At 46.3% G+C, this 16,427-nt stretch overlaps 1 protein-coding gene across 1 annotated transcript in view; it reads left to right on the top strand.

The window, feature by feature from the left end:
- Positions 1 to 16,427, top strand: part of LOC135918362 (carboxyl-terminal PDZ ligand of neuronal nitric oxide synthase protein-like) — a 67,088-nt gene that overhangs the window by 31,868 nt on the left and 18,793 nt on the right. The window contains exons 8-10 of the mRNA XM_065452053.2: positions 8,720 to 8,929; positions 12,535 to 12,687; positions 13,238 to 13,486. Coding sequence (XP_065308125.1) covers positions 8,720 to 8,929; positions 12,535 to 12,687; positions 13,238 to 13,486 — 612 coding nt within the window. The remainder of the gene's footprint in view (positions 1 to 8,719; positions 8,930 to 12,534; positions 12,688 to 13,237; positions 13,487 to 16,427) is intronic.

Raw genomic sequence — 16,427 nt, forward strand, 5'->3', positions numbered from 1 at the left:
ACCATGTATATCCAGGCTTTCCGCTGTTCCATGTGTGAGGAAGTGATGAAAACCGATGGAGCTGAATGGCATCACCATATTCAGTGATGTTTAAGTAACTGTTTGTACATCCAAGAAAGCAACGTGTTTGTTCGGATTTTGTTCCGCGTGGTGTTTCTGCAATGCAAAACATAACAACCGTAGCTGGTGGCTGCGCCTGCTGCACCTGGCCCAGCCATCATATGTTGTTACATTTGCTGCATCGCTGCATGAAGGCGCTACTGGTCCTAACTCATACCACACCTGTTGCCTATATAGCTATGTTCATTTTATTTATATATTTATTTTTTACTGTTTGATATGTTCCAAAGAAATACAATTTTTTGACACCAACGTTCACTACATCGCCAACTCGAGGTCCTTCGATACATTTTTCGGTCCCTAGATTCCATGTAAACAAGACAAGGCTTGAAGCGGGTGCAATCAAGAACAGTAACCCCCGACGCAGCAGCTTTGCCGCAGTACTTACCCGCCTGTGTGACAGGAAAATGCTGGCGGGCACTCGGTTTCCTATTCCTGTACAAGCAAATCTTGTGAGTCATTGCACGCCACCTTTACAGCTATTGCTGCCAACCCTATTGCAATAAGCATCTTCACCTGTCTGTCGCAGCGTGTATGGTGCCATTGGCAGTGTACTGCACGCTTTTTATAGGTGATAACACAAATGCGCCACCATTCCCTGTGGCAGGTGGCATAAAGTGAGCGTCGTGTTCCACTCTGCAGCATCGTATCTTGGCGTCGCCACCAGCTCGGTTTTGTTTTGGTTCCCCGTTGCTCTTTTAACACACTACACAATATAAAAACGATAGTGTATGTCTTGGGTTGCTCGGGCCCCACCAGCTCAAAGCTCTTTGGCGTCTCCTGCCTCAACAGTTTTCTTCGAGTGAGCATGTCGAAACTTCCCACCAAAATGCCCAGCCTGAAGAAGTTGTCAACCCAGACCAAATACGAGGAGTGCATATGTATGCTTGCCGAAGCAGCAAAAACGGCAGTGCACGCCTCGGGACTGCTCAGGCACCACCAACTCGCGCATGTCAATGTCTTGTGCTGCAATGATTCGTGCAACGCTTCGCATTACATCGATGTCAGCTACAGTAGAGTCTGCCAAATCTTTTAGTAACTTCAGATCATGCGTCTTCCCAGTTTGTTCTTTCTCGAATTTTTTTCCAGAATATACGAATGAGGTTCTATGTATATGTCGCTTTTACTGCTTTCTTGTAAGGTTTTGTATCATTAAAATGCTGTTTTTAAAAAGATGTGCAAAGTGACTTTGGTAAGGCATGTTTTCACTTGCACACAGAATCCACTATTGTAAAACATGTAGACTGTCAACATTGGTTTTTGTTGCTCTTTCGTATAAAGACAGTATTATAGACATGAATGGACTGGTATGCAGTGCAGCTGTATTGTTTAACTAAGGAGGTAGAAGGTGCATAGCTTACCAATAAAACAAATTGTGTGAGAAGTATGGCTTCCAATGTTATCAACATGATGAAACCAATTTAGCTTTTCTTCGCAATGTACCATGTTCGATGACTCCATTGCTGAACTCTGGATGCATAATGCAGATATTGTACATATGTAATAGGGCCAGAACAGCATGTTCCTTCCTTTCTTTTTTCTTTTCCTGCTTGTATGTTTTTTTCTTAAGGCTTTAATTCAAGCTTGTGTACTTGAAGCCACCCTGTTGAATTACCAAACCAGATAGTAGCTTCCCACTAAAGAAACCTCCCTTTCTGAAAAAGAAGTTTGTGTTTTTGACATACAGGATTATGTCTGGTGTGGGTGGAACGTTTGTGGCGTCATTTATGTAATAGAAAAATTAAATGCATCAAAAATGGAACCTTGACAAATGCAATACTACCTAATTTGTCCTGAAACAGACTTCATGGTATTTGCAAGGGGGGAGGGCACGTGTCTGGTGAGTCCACCTCTCCCCCTTGGCTATGCCCCCTGCCTGAAGTCTGCATTAACACTGACAGCACCAGACACTGGCCAGCTGTCAGTAGCACATGCTAACCATGCAAGTGAGCAGGGGGCAAGGAACAGACATTTTTTTTGTGTGTGCAAAGTGCAGTGTGCACAACTGTCTTGTGGAGATGGGTTTGCACAAGGCTCACCCTATGAGCGATGGTCATGAAAGGGCTTGATGCTCCTCCACTCCGTAACGCACAAAGGCGCTGCAGCAGGGTTCGTCGACTCTCCAACATGGCGAAGAGAAGACTCCAGAGTCAGGTCGCCAACAGACACGAGTTTATTCACCCGAGGTACAGCACAGTTTGACAGTCGCGGCGCTTACAGGCAAAGGCTGACCGCAAGACCAACCGAGTATGCGCGCTTGCTACGCTAGGGTTAACCGGGTAGCAGTCTACTAAGTGCAAGAATGAGAAGTCGTGGAAGCAAAGGTCCCACCTAACCACTTTGTTGCAGGCCTGTGAGCATCTGCCCATAGAATAAAGAACCAGATCTCCACCTGAGTGGAAGAGAACTCGGGTGGAGAGGATGCTCGGGGGCAGCCACTCGTGAGGCCAATCAGGATGCATCTCGGCAACATGTGCTTGCACGGTGACTTGCCCCCAGGAGGGAGCAGCATAGTTTGCAGGGGAAATTAGCTCCAGCGTGCTAGCCGTGTCCGCCATGTTGCCGTTCCAGCGGCGGTTCCTGGAGATAGGAGCTAAGCACAATGCGTGAGCTGGTGGATCAGGCCCAGGAAGGCACCTCGATCACTAAAGTCTGAACAAAACTGTCAACTGTTTTCAGTATGTTCAACCGCCATAAGCTACCAGAAAAAGATGTCCCCCATTCATTAAATGTGTGGTCATTTTTAGTGCAAAATAAGCAGTTTTGTGCAATTTAAGCCAGGAACTGGCCTCAGATTCATGTTGTTTTCTTTTTGCAATATTCGTGCAACATTTTTTGGCCTAGGTGGCAGACTGCGTTTCGCGACATACCACGGAGTTCATAGAAAATCCAGTTTTCACATAAAATATTGGTAGCATTTGATTATGATGGCTAATCAAGTTAAAATCTTGTGCAAAAGGTTTTTCGCTGTACACCTTTAATAATTCCATCATTAAAGGGTTAATCAGCTTTGCTTTTATCACATCTTGACATTGTATGGATGTTTTCCTTAATTTTGGTAGTAGAGTTGTAATATCAGGTTGTGGAGTTGGTATGGTGAAAAGCAATCCTGTAGTATTTTCCGTGATATGACTATAGCACCTTTTGACTATATGGTGCTACGAACTGTTATATGACATAGGTACTATAGACGTGTGATGATATAAGTACTGGACACTTGGGTTTTGAGAAAAGTTCTAAATAAGTTTATAAGCTAACGAAGACCCTCTATATGTATAATCTTAGACTGCCTGGCCAGTTGGTTGCAATCACAGTGAAATTGCAGTGGTTGTCACTTCTCATGTGCACATGTCCTAGCACAGAAAAACAGTTGGCAAGAATTGGAAGCAACTGCCATGCAAGCTTGCAAAGATATCCTGATACATTTGTTAGCAGATGTTTCGTGTGAAATATGTATAAAGAAACCAATATTATTCATCAGTAGCATTTAAAACTTATGCACATGCCTTGTTTCTTGTCTTTACTTGTGGGTAAAAGTTAAAACAGAAAATTTCATTTTTCATTGTGTCGTCATGCCCCCCCCCCTTTCCATCCTGTTTTATTTTTTTTTTTTTTTTGCACACTGGAAGTGGTTTAAGCTGTGCATGCCTGTAGAATTTCGCAGTGGTAAGGAGCATCAGTTATGCTTCTCAGTCTAAAGTAGCATGGGTCTTCTCTTTTTTGTCCTGTGTGTTTGTACTGTATGTAATTTCACTAAGGTCTCAGTACATACGATATACAGTAGCGGAGAAAAAGATATGATACTTTGCATTTTAGCTTCTCTGAGCTAAACTGCTGAGAAAGATTTTAACACAATTCTGGGCAAAACCCTAAACCACATACCAGAACCATGACTTGATAATTAGGCACACAATAATTGGGATGCCACATTAATTTTGACCACCTGGTGTTGTTTAACATGCACCCAATACACAGTTCACAAAGATTTTGCCCTGCACCCTCATCGGAATACGTCTGCCGTGGCCAGGGTCGAACTCGTTACCTCGTGCTTATCAGTGCAATGCCATGGCTGCCGTAGAGGGTTGCTCAGAAAGTTGGCACTGTATTGTACCATACCACTAACCTCGAGAAATAGCCTCTTCAATACCCACAGCCATGTTATGATATCCGCACTGCATAGCCCGCCCATTGTGCACTCAACTGTCTCTCTAAATGTACTCACTTATAAGACACTTGTTTAATCAAAATTAGAATATGCAGCTTCAATCTGGGACTCTATCCAAGCTAACCTTTCTCAAGCCCTTGAACTTGTGCAGAATAAAGCCACTCTAATTACAATTGCACAGACAGCATAACATTAATATAGCTTACCATTGTCTTTGCTGTCACTATACCGAAAAGTATTTCGTCTTTGTCTTTTCCATAAAATTTACTATCACACGTCTTTGCACAGCCAGTTCATTTCACCACATACCTATTGTTGTTCTTGTCTTGACCACAAGAATAAACTGGGATGCATTAGCTGCAGTATGAAGACTTTCTTTTATTCTTTCACTCTGTGTTCAACTAATGACTGGAACCACCTACTGGCTTCTGTCACATCTGTCACCAACAATGTACTTTTGTGCAAATTTTTATTTGTTTTCTTGGGGATGATGATACCTGAATATTTTTTCCATTCTTATATGTATCATACATATCTGTTCTTGCAGTGCAAATTATCTGAGCATTCACTATACAGTCTAACATCTTTCTAACAAAATGCTTATAACAACATCCTTTGTTATACAGGTCACTTCGTTGTAAAGATTGCGCCCTGTACCACTCATTTGGAGCAGGCTAGACACGTTCTACAAGGGAAGAGAAATCCTTTATTTACCACGAATTAAAAGAGAGTTATTAAAATTAGTCGCTATTTTTTCTGCGCACTTTGTCTGGCAGAATGTGCAACTGTAGCCAATCTCACTGCACCGAGCTTCACGGCATGCTCTGCCACGAAATGCGGGGACACGCCAAGTTGCATATCATCGTATGCAGCTACGTCTTCCCTGCCATCAAAATTCTTTGCCTGTCTACAGGCTATTTATCATTGCCTTTGTTGAAATTCATATCCTTTCTGCCCTAGAGGGCTTTGAAGGCTTCAACGTTCATCAGTTACAATCGTCACGTCATCATCAACTGCAGTGTATTTGTCAGCTGCCGCACCCACTGGTATGTCATGGCAAGCAGCATACTAGTTGAGCGATTCATGAAGCAGTACAGCAGGACTATAACACTTGATGATATCAGCCTGCTCGTCGAGGATGTCACTAGTGCTGTTGTTAGTGCTAGTGCAGAGCGCAGCTAAGTGGCATCGGCAGAGGGCAGAAAATGTGCCATTTGTTGTGAGGCAACAAATCCACCATCAGTGCGCCTGAATTTCTTCGTTGTGTAGGCAAATTTGTTGTGGTGGTCTTTATTGTAGAGGCGTTCACAGTACACATGAAAGATAGGAATTCGCCAGAGACATAATCAATCCGTCGTTATACAGGTGATTTTGTTGTAGAGGCGTTCGTTGTAGAAGCATTCGACTGTATCTATGTATCTTGCATACTGCTATCTGTTGTTAGTTTCTTCGTTTTCTTCCTTTTTTTAGGAACTATTCTTGTTTGCTTTGATGCCATCTTTACTTTTTGTTGTAGTTAGTGCATTTTGGTGTTTATTATTTTGTTGCTTCTAGAACAACTGTATAATAATGCCACATTAAAAAATATTTTAATTGCTTTGTCAATTTTAACCTCACTCGCCTCGTTAAAGGGCCCCTGAAACGGTTTGGACAAATTTCGTAGATGCCTAGGGTACAGCTAAAGTTAATCATTCGCTCCAGTTTGTGTGAAGCGTCTCATATTTAGAGAGCTACGGATGATTGCAAGTTACCCTCCTTCATAGATATGCATTTTCTCCTCAACTCGTTCGCCGAGTGATCAGGGCTAAGCTCCGCCTTCACTGGCTCTGTGTCGTGATGGCACATTGTACCGTCTACTTCCGGTTCTCTAAGAGCGGGTGCGCAAAGCCTCTCCAACCCCTCTCCGGTAGCTGCTTGACAGTCGGCCCCAAGCGAGAGCTATCAAAGCACTGTGCGTTGCGAGCATTCTGTCACAGTGCTGAATGTGTCTGGTATTCCGGTAACCACAGGCGAGCTGTGCCTTTCGACGGATAGGTGGAGGCATAAACTCAAGCTAATGAAGCAGCTTTAGCGTAGACGTACGTGAGTGGCCTGATCAGTCTGCACAGTCCAGCCACCTATTGGCACAGAGCTTAACCAACCAAACAAAGAGCTAATATTGCTCTAACCAAGTGTAAAACATTTTAAACATTTACAAAAACAGCATGTTAACGATTATGCTGCTGTGAAAAATTTACACCGACGGCAAAGAAGAATACACTTCGTTACTGCTACTGTGTTTGATTGAATTCTGTGCCACCAGGTGGCTGCACCGTGCAGATCATTCGCATTTGTGCTTCTGCTCATCCCGTGAAACGGCACGGTCAAGCAGCCAGGCCCTGTCCCCTCACTTGTGTTTATCCGAATACCGGACTCTCGAAACGCTATTGTGGTAGTAATCCTCCAGCGTAAAGTGACGGCTGTAAATGCGCAAATCCTGGCGCCGATCGGATACCGATAGTCCGATGCACTGCAGCCACTCCGCTCATCTGCTGCCTTGCAAAGGGACACGATGTCGCAGCTTGACATATTGCCACTCGCTACATTTGCAGCCCACAACGCAAAAAAAGGCAATTCATGGTGCTCACGAAAAGACAGACCGACACTGACCACGGAGCTCTCGTCAAGATGGAGCACGTTGTAACACAAGCAGGCGAAACTTGCTGTGTGACGGAAGTGCTTAACTGTACTGAAAAATTGTTCTTGTGCATTCTCTTTCTGTTACTTTTTTTTTATAGAAACAAATTAACTAACATACCAACTGTTACAAACAACATTTGTTCACCATTAAGTTGGAAAAATTATCGATGATGCACCCTGGGTAGCCAATCGGATAGCTCGCCCTACTGACTTCATTAAGGCAATTTACATCAAATGGGTAGGGGCGGCTGAAAATTTAGCCGAGCAGTGTGCTGCGATCGGTAGCGATGCACATTTTTAAAACCTTATAATAAATTATATGCTTTACGCGGAGCACTTAGATGCACCAATTAAATATCAGAAGGACCTACTCTAATGACTCAGTATGTTTGTACAAAATCTTTTCAGGGTCCCTTTAAAGCCTCGGTGATTGAGGGTATCGAAAATAATAAAATGAATAGATAAATAAATAAATATAGGACACCTAAGTACTTCTCATGATTGTGAATGTGAAAACATTAAGGTCCAATTGAACGTAGCTAAACCGTCCTTCGAGTTTCACATTGCGAGTAATGTACCATAGCGGTACGTGCTGCCTGAGCCAGCAAGCAGCAGCAGCCTGTGGTGCCGACGCTGCATGGTACTGACATCCTGCACAATAAGAGATCAAGGAAGCAGCAGCGGCCTCCTAGGCTGGCAGGCGCGTGCAGCAGCTAAGCCCAGTGGTGGTGTGAGAGAGAGAGATACGGACCGTGCGCCGGCTACCAAGAGCAAGACGGTGGAACCCTTACACACACGTCACGCGACTGCCTTGCCGTTGACAACCCGTCTTGCTCCACTGCGTTGCGGCGCTGTATCTGCTCCGTCGAGGCACACTGGTAACATGGTGTCGTGGCGATGCCCTCTCCCCTTACGCAACACCTAGCATGCTGTCGCAGTAGTAGGTGTTCTGATGTACCGGCTCTGCTCTGTCAAGCCGAGCTCGTGACAGTGTTGCAGCCAATGGGAATTTAGGCACAATTTTGCTGCTACAGATGCCGCCGGCTTTTTCGCTCAATGGGCCATTTGATGCTTTTCTATCAATAAATAAATAAATAAGCTAATTAATTAATTAATTAGTTGATTAATGAATTAATGAAACTGGTGTTTTCCAAGAATATATCACAAGGAAACCTTATTCATCAACCACTATGTGAAAAAGTGTGCTATAAATAGAAAGTTTAATGATAGCTGCAGAGATTAGCAGAGCAAAAGGTTTGGCATGCTACTGCAAGTTTAATATATCATAAGAGATCAAAGAAAGAAAAAAAAAACATCCTCTAGTACACAAACTTGGAAAGGTAGGCAACAGTGAGCACCATGAAATGGACAAAGTGGGAATAGGAGCTTTATGGCACCGTCAGTAAACAAAAGGTTGCCCATCTCTCCCCTTGGCGGCAGTAGTGCGCACTCTCTGTTAGACAACAGTGGGGGGAAAAATGCAACTCGTAGATTAGAAACCAAGATAATAAATTTTTCACAGGAAACCACAATTTGTACGATTTTGTTCACTACTGTCCCTTTAACCATGAGTTCAGAAAGCAGTGCAAAGAGTGTTGTCTGGTATGGCGTTATAATACTTTCAGATGTTTGTTGGTTGTCTGCGATCATTGTTTAATATATTCATGTACTATATGTTGATTCCTACATCTTTTTTTCTTTCTGAACTCTTCGAGCGATGAGTGTATAGTGATATAGGTGTAAACGGTTGTGCAGGTCACTGCTGCGAGTGATGCCGGAGTGTCCCCACCATCAGCTGCCATGCCCCTGGTGCCAGAAGGGACATCACTGTCCCTGTACCACCAGCTGCAGCTGATGCGGGGTCAGATGGAGCATCAGGCCCAGCAGGCCCAGTCAGCCATCAGCCAGGCCCGCCATTTACGTGATCAGCTCTCAGCAGAGGCAACAGCCCGTTCTGAGGCCATGGTAGGTGCCTTACCTCAAAGCGCTGAGTGCTTGTTTCTCCTCCTGTCCTCCTGACTGAGTTGGTGTTTATGTTATTGGTATTGTGTGTGCTGCGGTGAATAGATCTACAGTGTAAATTTCCTGGAGGGACTCCTTTGAGCCATGAAATTATTGTACAGAGTTTAATATTCTTTAATCACGTAGGTTGTTTTTTGTTTTACTATAACACTCATTGGCTGAGGTATTTTAGTTGAAGGAGCCCTAACAGGTAAGCATAAATGAGGTTTTAATAAGTTGCACAATGAAGTGCTTTATCTTTCATTTAGTATAGTTGTGACAACAGTGCCCAATAATTTGTGCATGTGTAGACAGGTTGGTAAACAAAATTATGGCGTCATGGTGGCGCTGTTGTAAGAACCTGATTCATGACCCACCATGGTAGCTTAGTGGCTGTGATGTTCTGCTACTGAGCACAAGGTCACAGGCTCTATTCCCAGCTGCTGCAGCCACAATGTAATGGGGGTAGAATGCAAAAGTGCTTGTCTACTGAGAATTTGTGGCACCTTGAAAAAACAGGTGTTCCAAGTTAATCTGAAGTCCCCTGTTTAAGCATCTCTATAATCAGGTTGTGGGTTTGAGACATTGTTACTTCGGCAGCAGCCACACTTCCTCTGATAAGGAGTGGTCCGCGTCACCGTGCAAAAAACGAGCATTTATTTTTCGCTCATGAATTTAAAGGAAACAACAATGGGAAGGTAGGGGAGAGGAAACAAAAGAAACAATGGTCCATGTGCGCTCTGCACTTGGGTTTACTACTGGGAGCATGTGCATTGCAACATGTCTATCTTAGTAACCATAACTGTGAACTGTTTTTCTGGTTGTTGTAGACCACTGTAGGACTTAAGCCACCACCGATGTCTCTATACTGCCTTCTGTTGCCACTGGGTAGTCTGGTAGAACTGGTCTTGCAGTATCATCTTTTGAGGGCTTTTCTTTGTTGCATGTGAAGATTTAAAGGTTGGCAGACGTTCGTTTCGCTTGCCGACGTGTGGTTTGTTGAGGAAAGGACACTGTAGAGAGTCTGACAACTCATACTGAAATGCACTCAAAATCGTTTGCAATAACAACACAGAAAAGGAACAAAGCATGCAAACAAGCCTAGCACAATGCACTGATGCTGTCACTGCTGAAGCTAAGTCCTAGGAGTTCGGTTGCGACTGCTACCGAAGCGCAGCCTACGAGTCAATAAAAAGAATGTCTGACGCTCTCATGATATGTCATTCGCGTTGACTCGTGGTCAGGCAGGTATGGCACTAATAGTGCCATTAGTGTGGGCTCTAGCTAGTGGTGGCTTTCAATGATTCGAGGTGCTGGTGGTAGCGGATAACAGAGATGGAGGTGACGACGTATACTGCGGCCCTGGGTCAGGGTTGCCTAGCAGTTGTCCCAGGCACCCACGCATGCCCAGGCATGGCACACAGCAGTCATCGCTCACGCAGCCGCCCTAATTGCAGGCGGTTTTGGCAGGAGTGAATGGCGGGAATGGTGGAACGGTAGGCAGCCTTGAACCCTGCTCATACTTAGTGGTGCCCACTTGGCTGCCTTGGTCAGTGGCTCCAGACAGTTGAGTCTCCAGAGATGTCCGTCATGTTCTATGTCCTTGGCTGGTGGCCGCCGTCTAGCTTCTGCTGTGTTTTCCTGTCGCTCTTCTTGCCACTACCCATTTTTAGGCACTTGCTCTGCAACGTGGCCCAATTATAGTACAAGCCATTGTTTATTGAACTACTCATTCGCCTACTTGGCCCAATCATGATGGCACACATTGCCATACTGCTCTTCTGTACTTGGTTTGTGTGGCAAAGACCTGCCTGGTTTTCATCTCCACTTCCGCGAGGCAAGTGCTGGTCGTGGCCTTAACAGTCCCCAGCTCCACCTGTCACCGGTGCTATAGTTTCGCATGTAGATATATTGTCCCGGGATGAAGCTCCAACCGACGTCTTCATTAGAATTGCCCAACAAGAGGGGCCAGTTCCTGGAAGGAAAAGACAAATTCAGCCTTGTGTGCAACTGGTAACCCAGATGATTTTCAGAAGGATAAAGTCCTAATGGTTTAGGTGTTTTCCTGTAGTTGCCCAAGATGCAAGCTTAAGAAGTTGTTAGATTGGTGCTTCCGATCTTCTTTAACTTGTCTGTGACTGTCCGCACAGTGTGCTTAGCCAGCCCATTGCTCAGTGGATGATATGGGGATGTTCGAATGTGTATGATTCTGTTGCATTGCATAAATTGACGGAATTCCCAGCCTGTGGAAGCCCTTTCATTATCGGACCCAACTTTGTATGGTATACCAACTCGGAGCATCATCTGTTCTGCTGGAATTGGCACACGTCACAGGAACAGCCTTGATCCATTGGCTATGGGAAGCCGTAAAATTAAAATTATCTTGCCGTGTAGTGTGCAGAGATGCTAGACTCTTGTACAGCTCCTGATGTTTTCCCCGCATGGCTTTTCCGACTTTCTCAGCTGCGCGGAAAAGTCAAAATCCGACTTCTCCGCGCAGCTAAGCGCCGGCAGCAGGTGGTGTGGTTGCAGATTAGTATGAGAGATGGTGTGAGGTGTTGCGCTGCTAACGCCACCTAAAGGTGGGGTTACTTGGAGCGGTATGGACATTTTGTGGGACCATCCTGCGAAAGGCATGGGAGCAGGGCACCGGAATGGACAAACATGACTGTTTGCATGCGTTACCGTTCGTGTGACCGTGCGTGCAAATGATTAGGTGTTGGTGTTCAGCATAGGGGTGAAAATATTAGCTCGCTATCTGGTTGTGGTGAGTCGGACTTACTTGATTTGTCACGCCCCCATCGGCATGTTCTGTGTATAGTAATTCGACTAACAGGCATTAATGTATGGAAGGTGCAATAACTGCCCTTTTGATTGTTTGCACTACTGTGTTGTTGTTCCTTTGTCCTAAAGGTACGTGTAAGACCCCTCAAGTGGCCACATGTAATTGCTAGGTAGCCGCAACCACCTTTCGCCCATCTGCAGCCAGTTTACAGGATTTTATGCTGGCGGCATGGGCAATGCTTGGATACAGTTGTTACAAGTAGTGGTTATGCTCTGGATGTCATGGTCCAAACTGCACCACTAAAATATAGACCTTGCGCTAGCCTTCATAGAAGGCGCTCTTTGATGGGAGTAATGTAGTAGCATGAGCAGCTTCTTGCAGGCTGCAGTAGGTATGACTATGCGATGTCCTTAGTACAGCAAATCGTTTTTCACCAAAAGCTCAAACTGCTTCCTGTAGTATCCTGAAAGCTCTCTGTCCTCTTTACTGAATGATTAGGTTATAAAAATGGGTGTGTGTTAATTTTGGGTGTGCATTATTTTCCACTATAAATTCATAGTAATTGTGTGTGCATCAAATTTGGGGCATGTTACAATTGGGTAAGTACTGTCAAGTTTGTAGGTTTTTATGCCTGTTTTTTTTTTTTTCACCAACTTTGCCGGTTCACTTGATCAGTTTTGTCAGTCGTACCAAAGTTTAGTTAATGGAACTCAACCTCATTATCTAATGTGGCTACTAGAAGAGCAATCCTGCATATTTCATGCTTTCTCATTTCCATGTGCAGTCACAGAACCAGCAGCTAATAGTGCACAACCGGGAGCTGCTGCAGCACATCCATTTGCTGGTGAAACACATCCAGGAGCTGGAAAAGAAGATAAACCGACTTGAAGGCAAAACTGACCATCTGCAACCTGACCTGTCCCCATCCCCACTTCAGGTGACATGCTTGTACTGCCTAGACTGGTGCTCAACTTTTTGACACTCCTCATCTCTCGGTTCACTTGAGCTAATAATGTAAGAATTCAGAGTTTGGAACCCTCTTAGTATAGAGCATCCCCCCCCCCTCCCGCCCTCTTAGCGCCTTCTTTTTCTTCCAACTTGAAAAGTTCACCTGTCGTATAGGCAGTTGCAAAATTATTTGGCATTATACTTTTAAATGGAATTATGATATTTAAAATTGTTTGGCATTCTGATATTTAAATTAGTCTTCTGAAAGGCATTTTTATTGCTGATACCTTTGGGGACAAAGCCCACAGCCTCTTATCTGCTTTGAAAGAAAAAGTAAAACAATTCGAACACAAACTTGTATATCTTTTTTCTTGTTTTTTTTCTTTTTTCACATATTATTGTGAAAGTCTGTGCTTGTGTGCATGAGGATGTCATCATGTTTCCGTATTGAACTCTACAGCATGGGAGAGGCTTTGCTCCAGTCTATAATGTGCCTGCTGTTTCTGCCTGTGTATTAAAAATGGATTGCCACCCTACAGATTGGTCCGCCACCACGGTTCTTGGACCTGCTCTCTGGGGCACCAGCTGCAGGGAAGACGCCCTCTCCAGTGCCCCCTGGTGGGGAACCCTTTGAATTGGGAAGCCTAGCTTGGCTGTCAGGGCCATCAGCAGCAGCAGCAGCAGCTAGCAGCAGCCCCCCGCCAGCCACTCCCCCACACCACCATTTGACTGCTGCCTCCACAGCCAACTCGTCCCCTGCAGTCACTACTAGCAACCTCCAGTTGCGGGTCAGTTGGGCATTTATGGTTGGGTTATTTGGCACGACAGCACAGCAGATGTGTTGGGCTAGTTGCTAATAATGTTATAAAGAAGTGAAACAATCCAAAGAACTTGGGAGGCAGCACACAGTTGGCCTAGCATACGCATCATTTCACTGTCTTAAATTAGGAACTTGGGCATAAGAAGGACTTGTTGAGCTAGTCGGTGCATGCTTTATTAATTCACCATGACAAGGTGATTGCAAGACAGGCACATGTATAGGATAAGCACATGCGAATGTTTGACATTCTCCTGCCTGACTTTGAAGTTTTTTTTACTGACTCTTGTGAGCTTGCTTGCTTTTATTAGCCAGCTTCATTATCAAATTTGCTGAGCAGCTACCATATTTTATGACTGCCATAACTCTCTTGACTTAGGGTGTGGGGGTTCAGGCTAACGTGCCTGGACCCGGCTAGCTAAGGTTTAAGGAGACACGTAGCTCATCCCCACTCCACAGCGCATGCAGAGGGGCGGCGCGGCGGGTTCGCTGACTCACCGGCAAGGCATAGAGATGACTCTAACCGTGGTATCAACGAATGGGGGTTTAGTCCCTGTTATCTACAAAATGCGCATACAATACAGGAGTACGGCACTAGCGTGGCAGTCGCAGACTATGGGTGAAAGCTCCTGGGAAGTCTGCTCTGCCACGCTGGCTCTTCCGAGCAGGTTCGCCACACAGAAAGAGGCCGCATTGCTCAGAGGGGCGCGGGACCAAGTGGGTCCGCACGTCCAACAGCCAAAAGCACCGAAAGTCAATCTGTCGGGCAAAGACGCCCGCATACCTCCGATGCTGAATGAGAGAGAAGCCGAAGAGAGGGCGAGAGGGGCCCGCTCCTCAGGCACTGTTCCTACGCTGGGCGAACGGCGTAACGTGAGCCGTGCGCGCAAGCAGCTGGCTCCGCATCGCGCCAGCGCCAGCTACTGTGGGGAATGTACGCTATCCAAAATAAGGCTGGAACTGCGTGTCCCGAGCAATCGTGCAAGTGGATGGCCCAAGAAGCACGTGAACAGGAGATGGGGGTCCAAAAGCGGTCCTCCCCCCCCCCCCCCCCCCCCTCCTGAAGACTCGGGCCGGCCCATAAGGGAGCTGACCGGAATCAATAGCGAAGCTGACGTCTGACCTGCTGTATTTCCTTAAGCGAAAATATCGAAGTCGAGACTCTCTCCAGGTGGGTCGGTGTCTCCGGCTTGCGGCGAAAGGACAAAGCTGTGGAGGGGTGCCAGCACCGTCACCGGCTGGACAGCTGCCGCGATGGTCGCCGCGAACGCAGGGTCCGAGGCGAGCGCGCCGACAATGGAATGCAACAGGGCAGGTTTGACGTCCGGGCCCGTGTTCTTCAGCACCTGTGTGGCTGGAGCCGTCCCGGGCTCCCCGGCATCTGGCTCTGCCTTCTTCACGTGAAGCTTGTGCACCCCGCTGGAGTCATGGGACCGGCACAGCCACAGCACACCACAGACCCTGCAGTACACTGCCAAAGGTTCAGGGGCCATGACTGCTCCGCCCGAGGCCTCGACCATAGCTGACACCATGTGGCTGCGGAAGATGCGTGGGATCCCTCGCTCGTTCATGTCATTCTCCACCTTTCTCTGTTCTTTTCAGTGTTCCGCCGACACGAAGCAAAGTGGCGCATCGGAGCCGGATTGGAAAGCCCACATATCGACATGGCGGCGTGAAGGCAAATAAGAACCTGGCTGTGGAGACGAAGTTAACGACAGCACTGGGAAGGATGGGGAGGTGGCACAAGCACTAGAATGGACCACGAGTCATGCTGTGGTCTCAGGAGCGAGTGCAACTGTAGTGGCTTCCCGAACGGCTTGCGACTGGAAGTGCCTGTGGCGGCGGCGGCGGCTCCCGTGAGACCTGGACGAGTCGGTCGACGTACTTGAGGCGTGTTGGGGCAGGTTTATTGTAGGCGTCTGTGTAGCACCAGTCTGATAATATTAACACTTCATGCAACTAAGTTCACACTCCGATGATAATAACACTCCAACAGCGAATTTCACAGTTCGACAACAATGTTCTACATAGAACACGAAGCTCACATTGCGTCCGTCAGCTTGGCAAATGACGCTTCGCCCTGACGCATTCATCTTTGCAGGTGGCTGCCCGAGGGAAGAAGGAGGCTCACGGAAAGATATTGGGCTTATCGTAGCCTCATGTGCCGCTCCGGCCAGCACTGAAATGCTAACCGTGCCTTTCATGTCATTCGAGCGCCACTGGAGGATAGAGTTCCCTGGGCCCGAGCAGCAAGGCAACAACTAGGTCTGCTGTCACAGCTTACACCGGCAGGCTCGTGGACCACTTTGATTTACCACGGCCCTCAGAGAAAGCTGTGCACTACGAAAAAGTCTCTTACTCGGCTAATGAGTGCCTTTTTTCCATTTTAATGCATGCATTCATGCTATAGTCGCATCTCTCAGCTTGCCAGCTCGGCCGGGAATGAGGTCCCTCTGCCTACTAGCGAGAAGTGGCGACTAAGAGCGGTTTCACAAGTTGTACAGGCAAATACGCGGATTGCAATCCGCCATCTTGCTCGGTTGCACTTGCTGTGTCTCTTCCTTTTCCCAGTCGCTTCTGACAACAAAAGCTTTGAGGTAGGAGACGTTCACTGGACTGCCGGATGGTCTACTGTTTCAGTCCACCAGCGTATACACAAGAGGTGACATTTTAGTCTCCACTCGTTATGGGCTCGACCACTTGGCCAAAAGAGAGGCTGAGATGCCCTTTGTTGCGTCGTGAGATGCCCTTTGTTAAAGGGAAGCTGAAAGGTTTTCCAGAAAAAAATGAGTGAACCTCTGTACATAATGGTTTTCAACCCTCCGAATTCGAATATCGTATCGAAATTGAGCGAAAGAAAGCGCAAATATATTTTATTTCGACGAAAAGTGCAGCAGCGGACACGCCCAGCT

The sequence above is a fragment of the Dermacentor albipictus genome, chromosome 1 (assembly GCF_038994185.2).
Source record: "Dermacentor albipictus isolate Rhodes 1998 colony chromosome 1, USDA_Dalb.pri_finalv2, whole genome shotgun sequence".
Taxonomy (NCBI): domain Eukaryota; kingdom Metazoa; phylum Arthropoda; class Arachnida; order Ixodida; family Ixodidae; genus Dermacentor; species Dermacentor albipictus.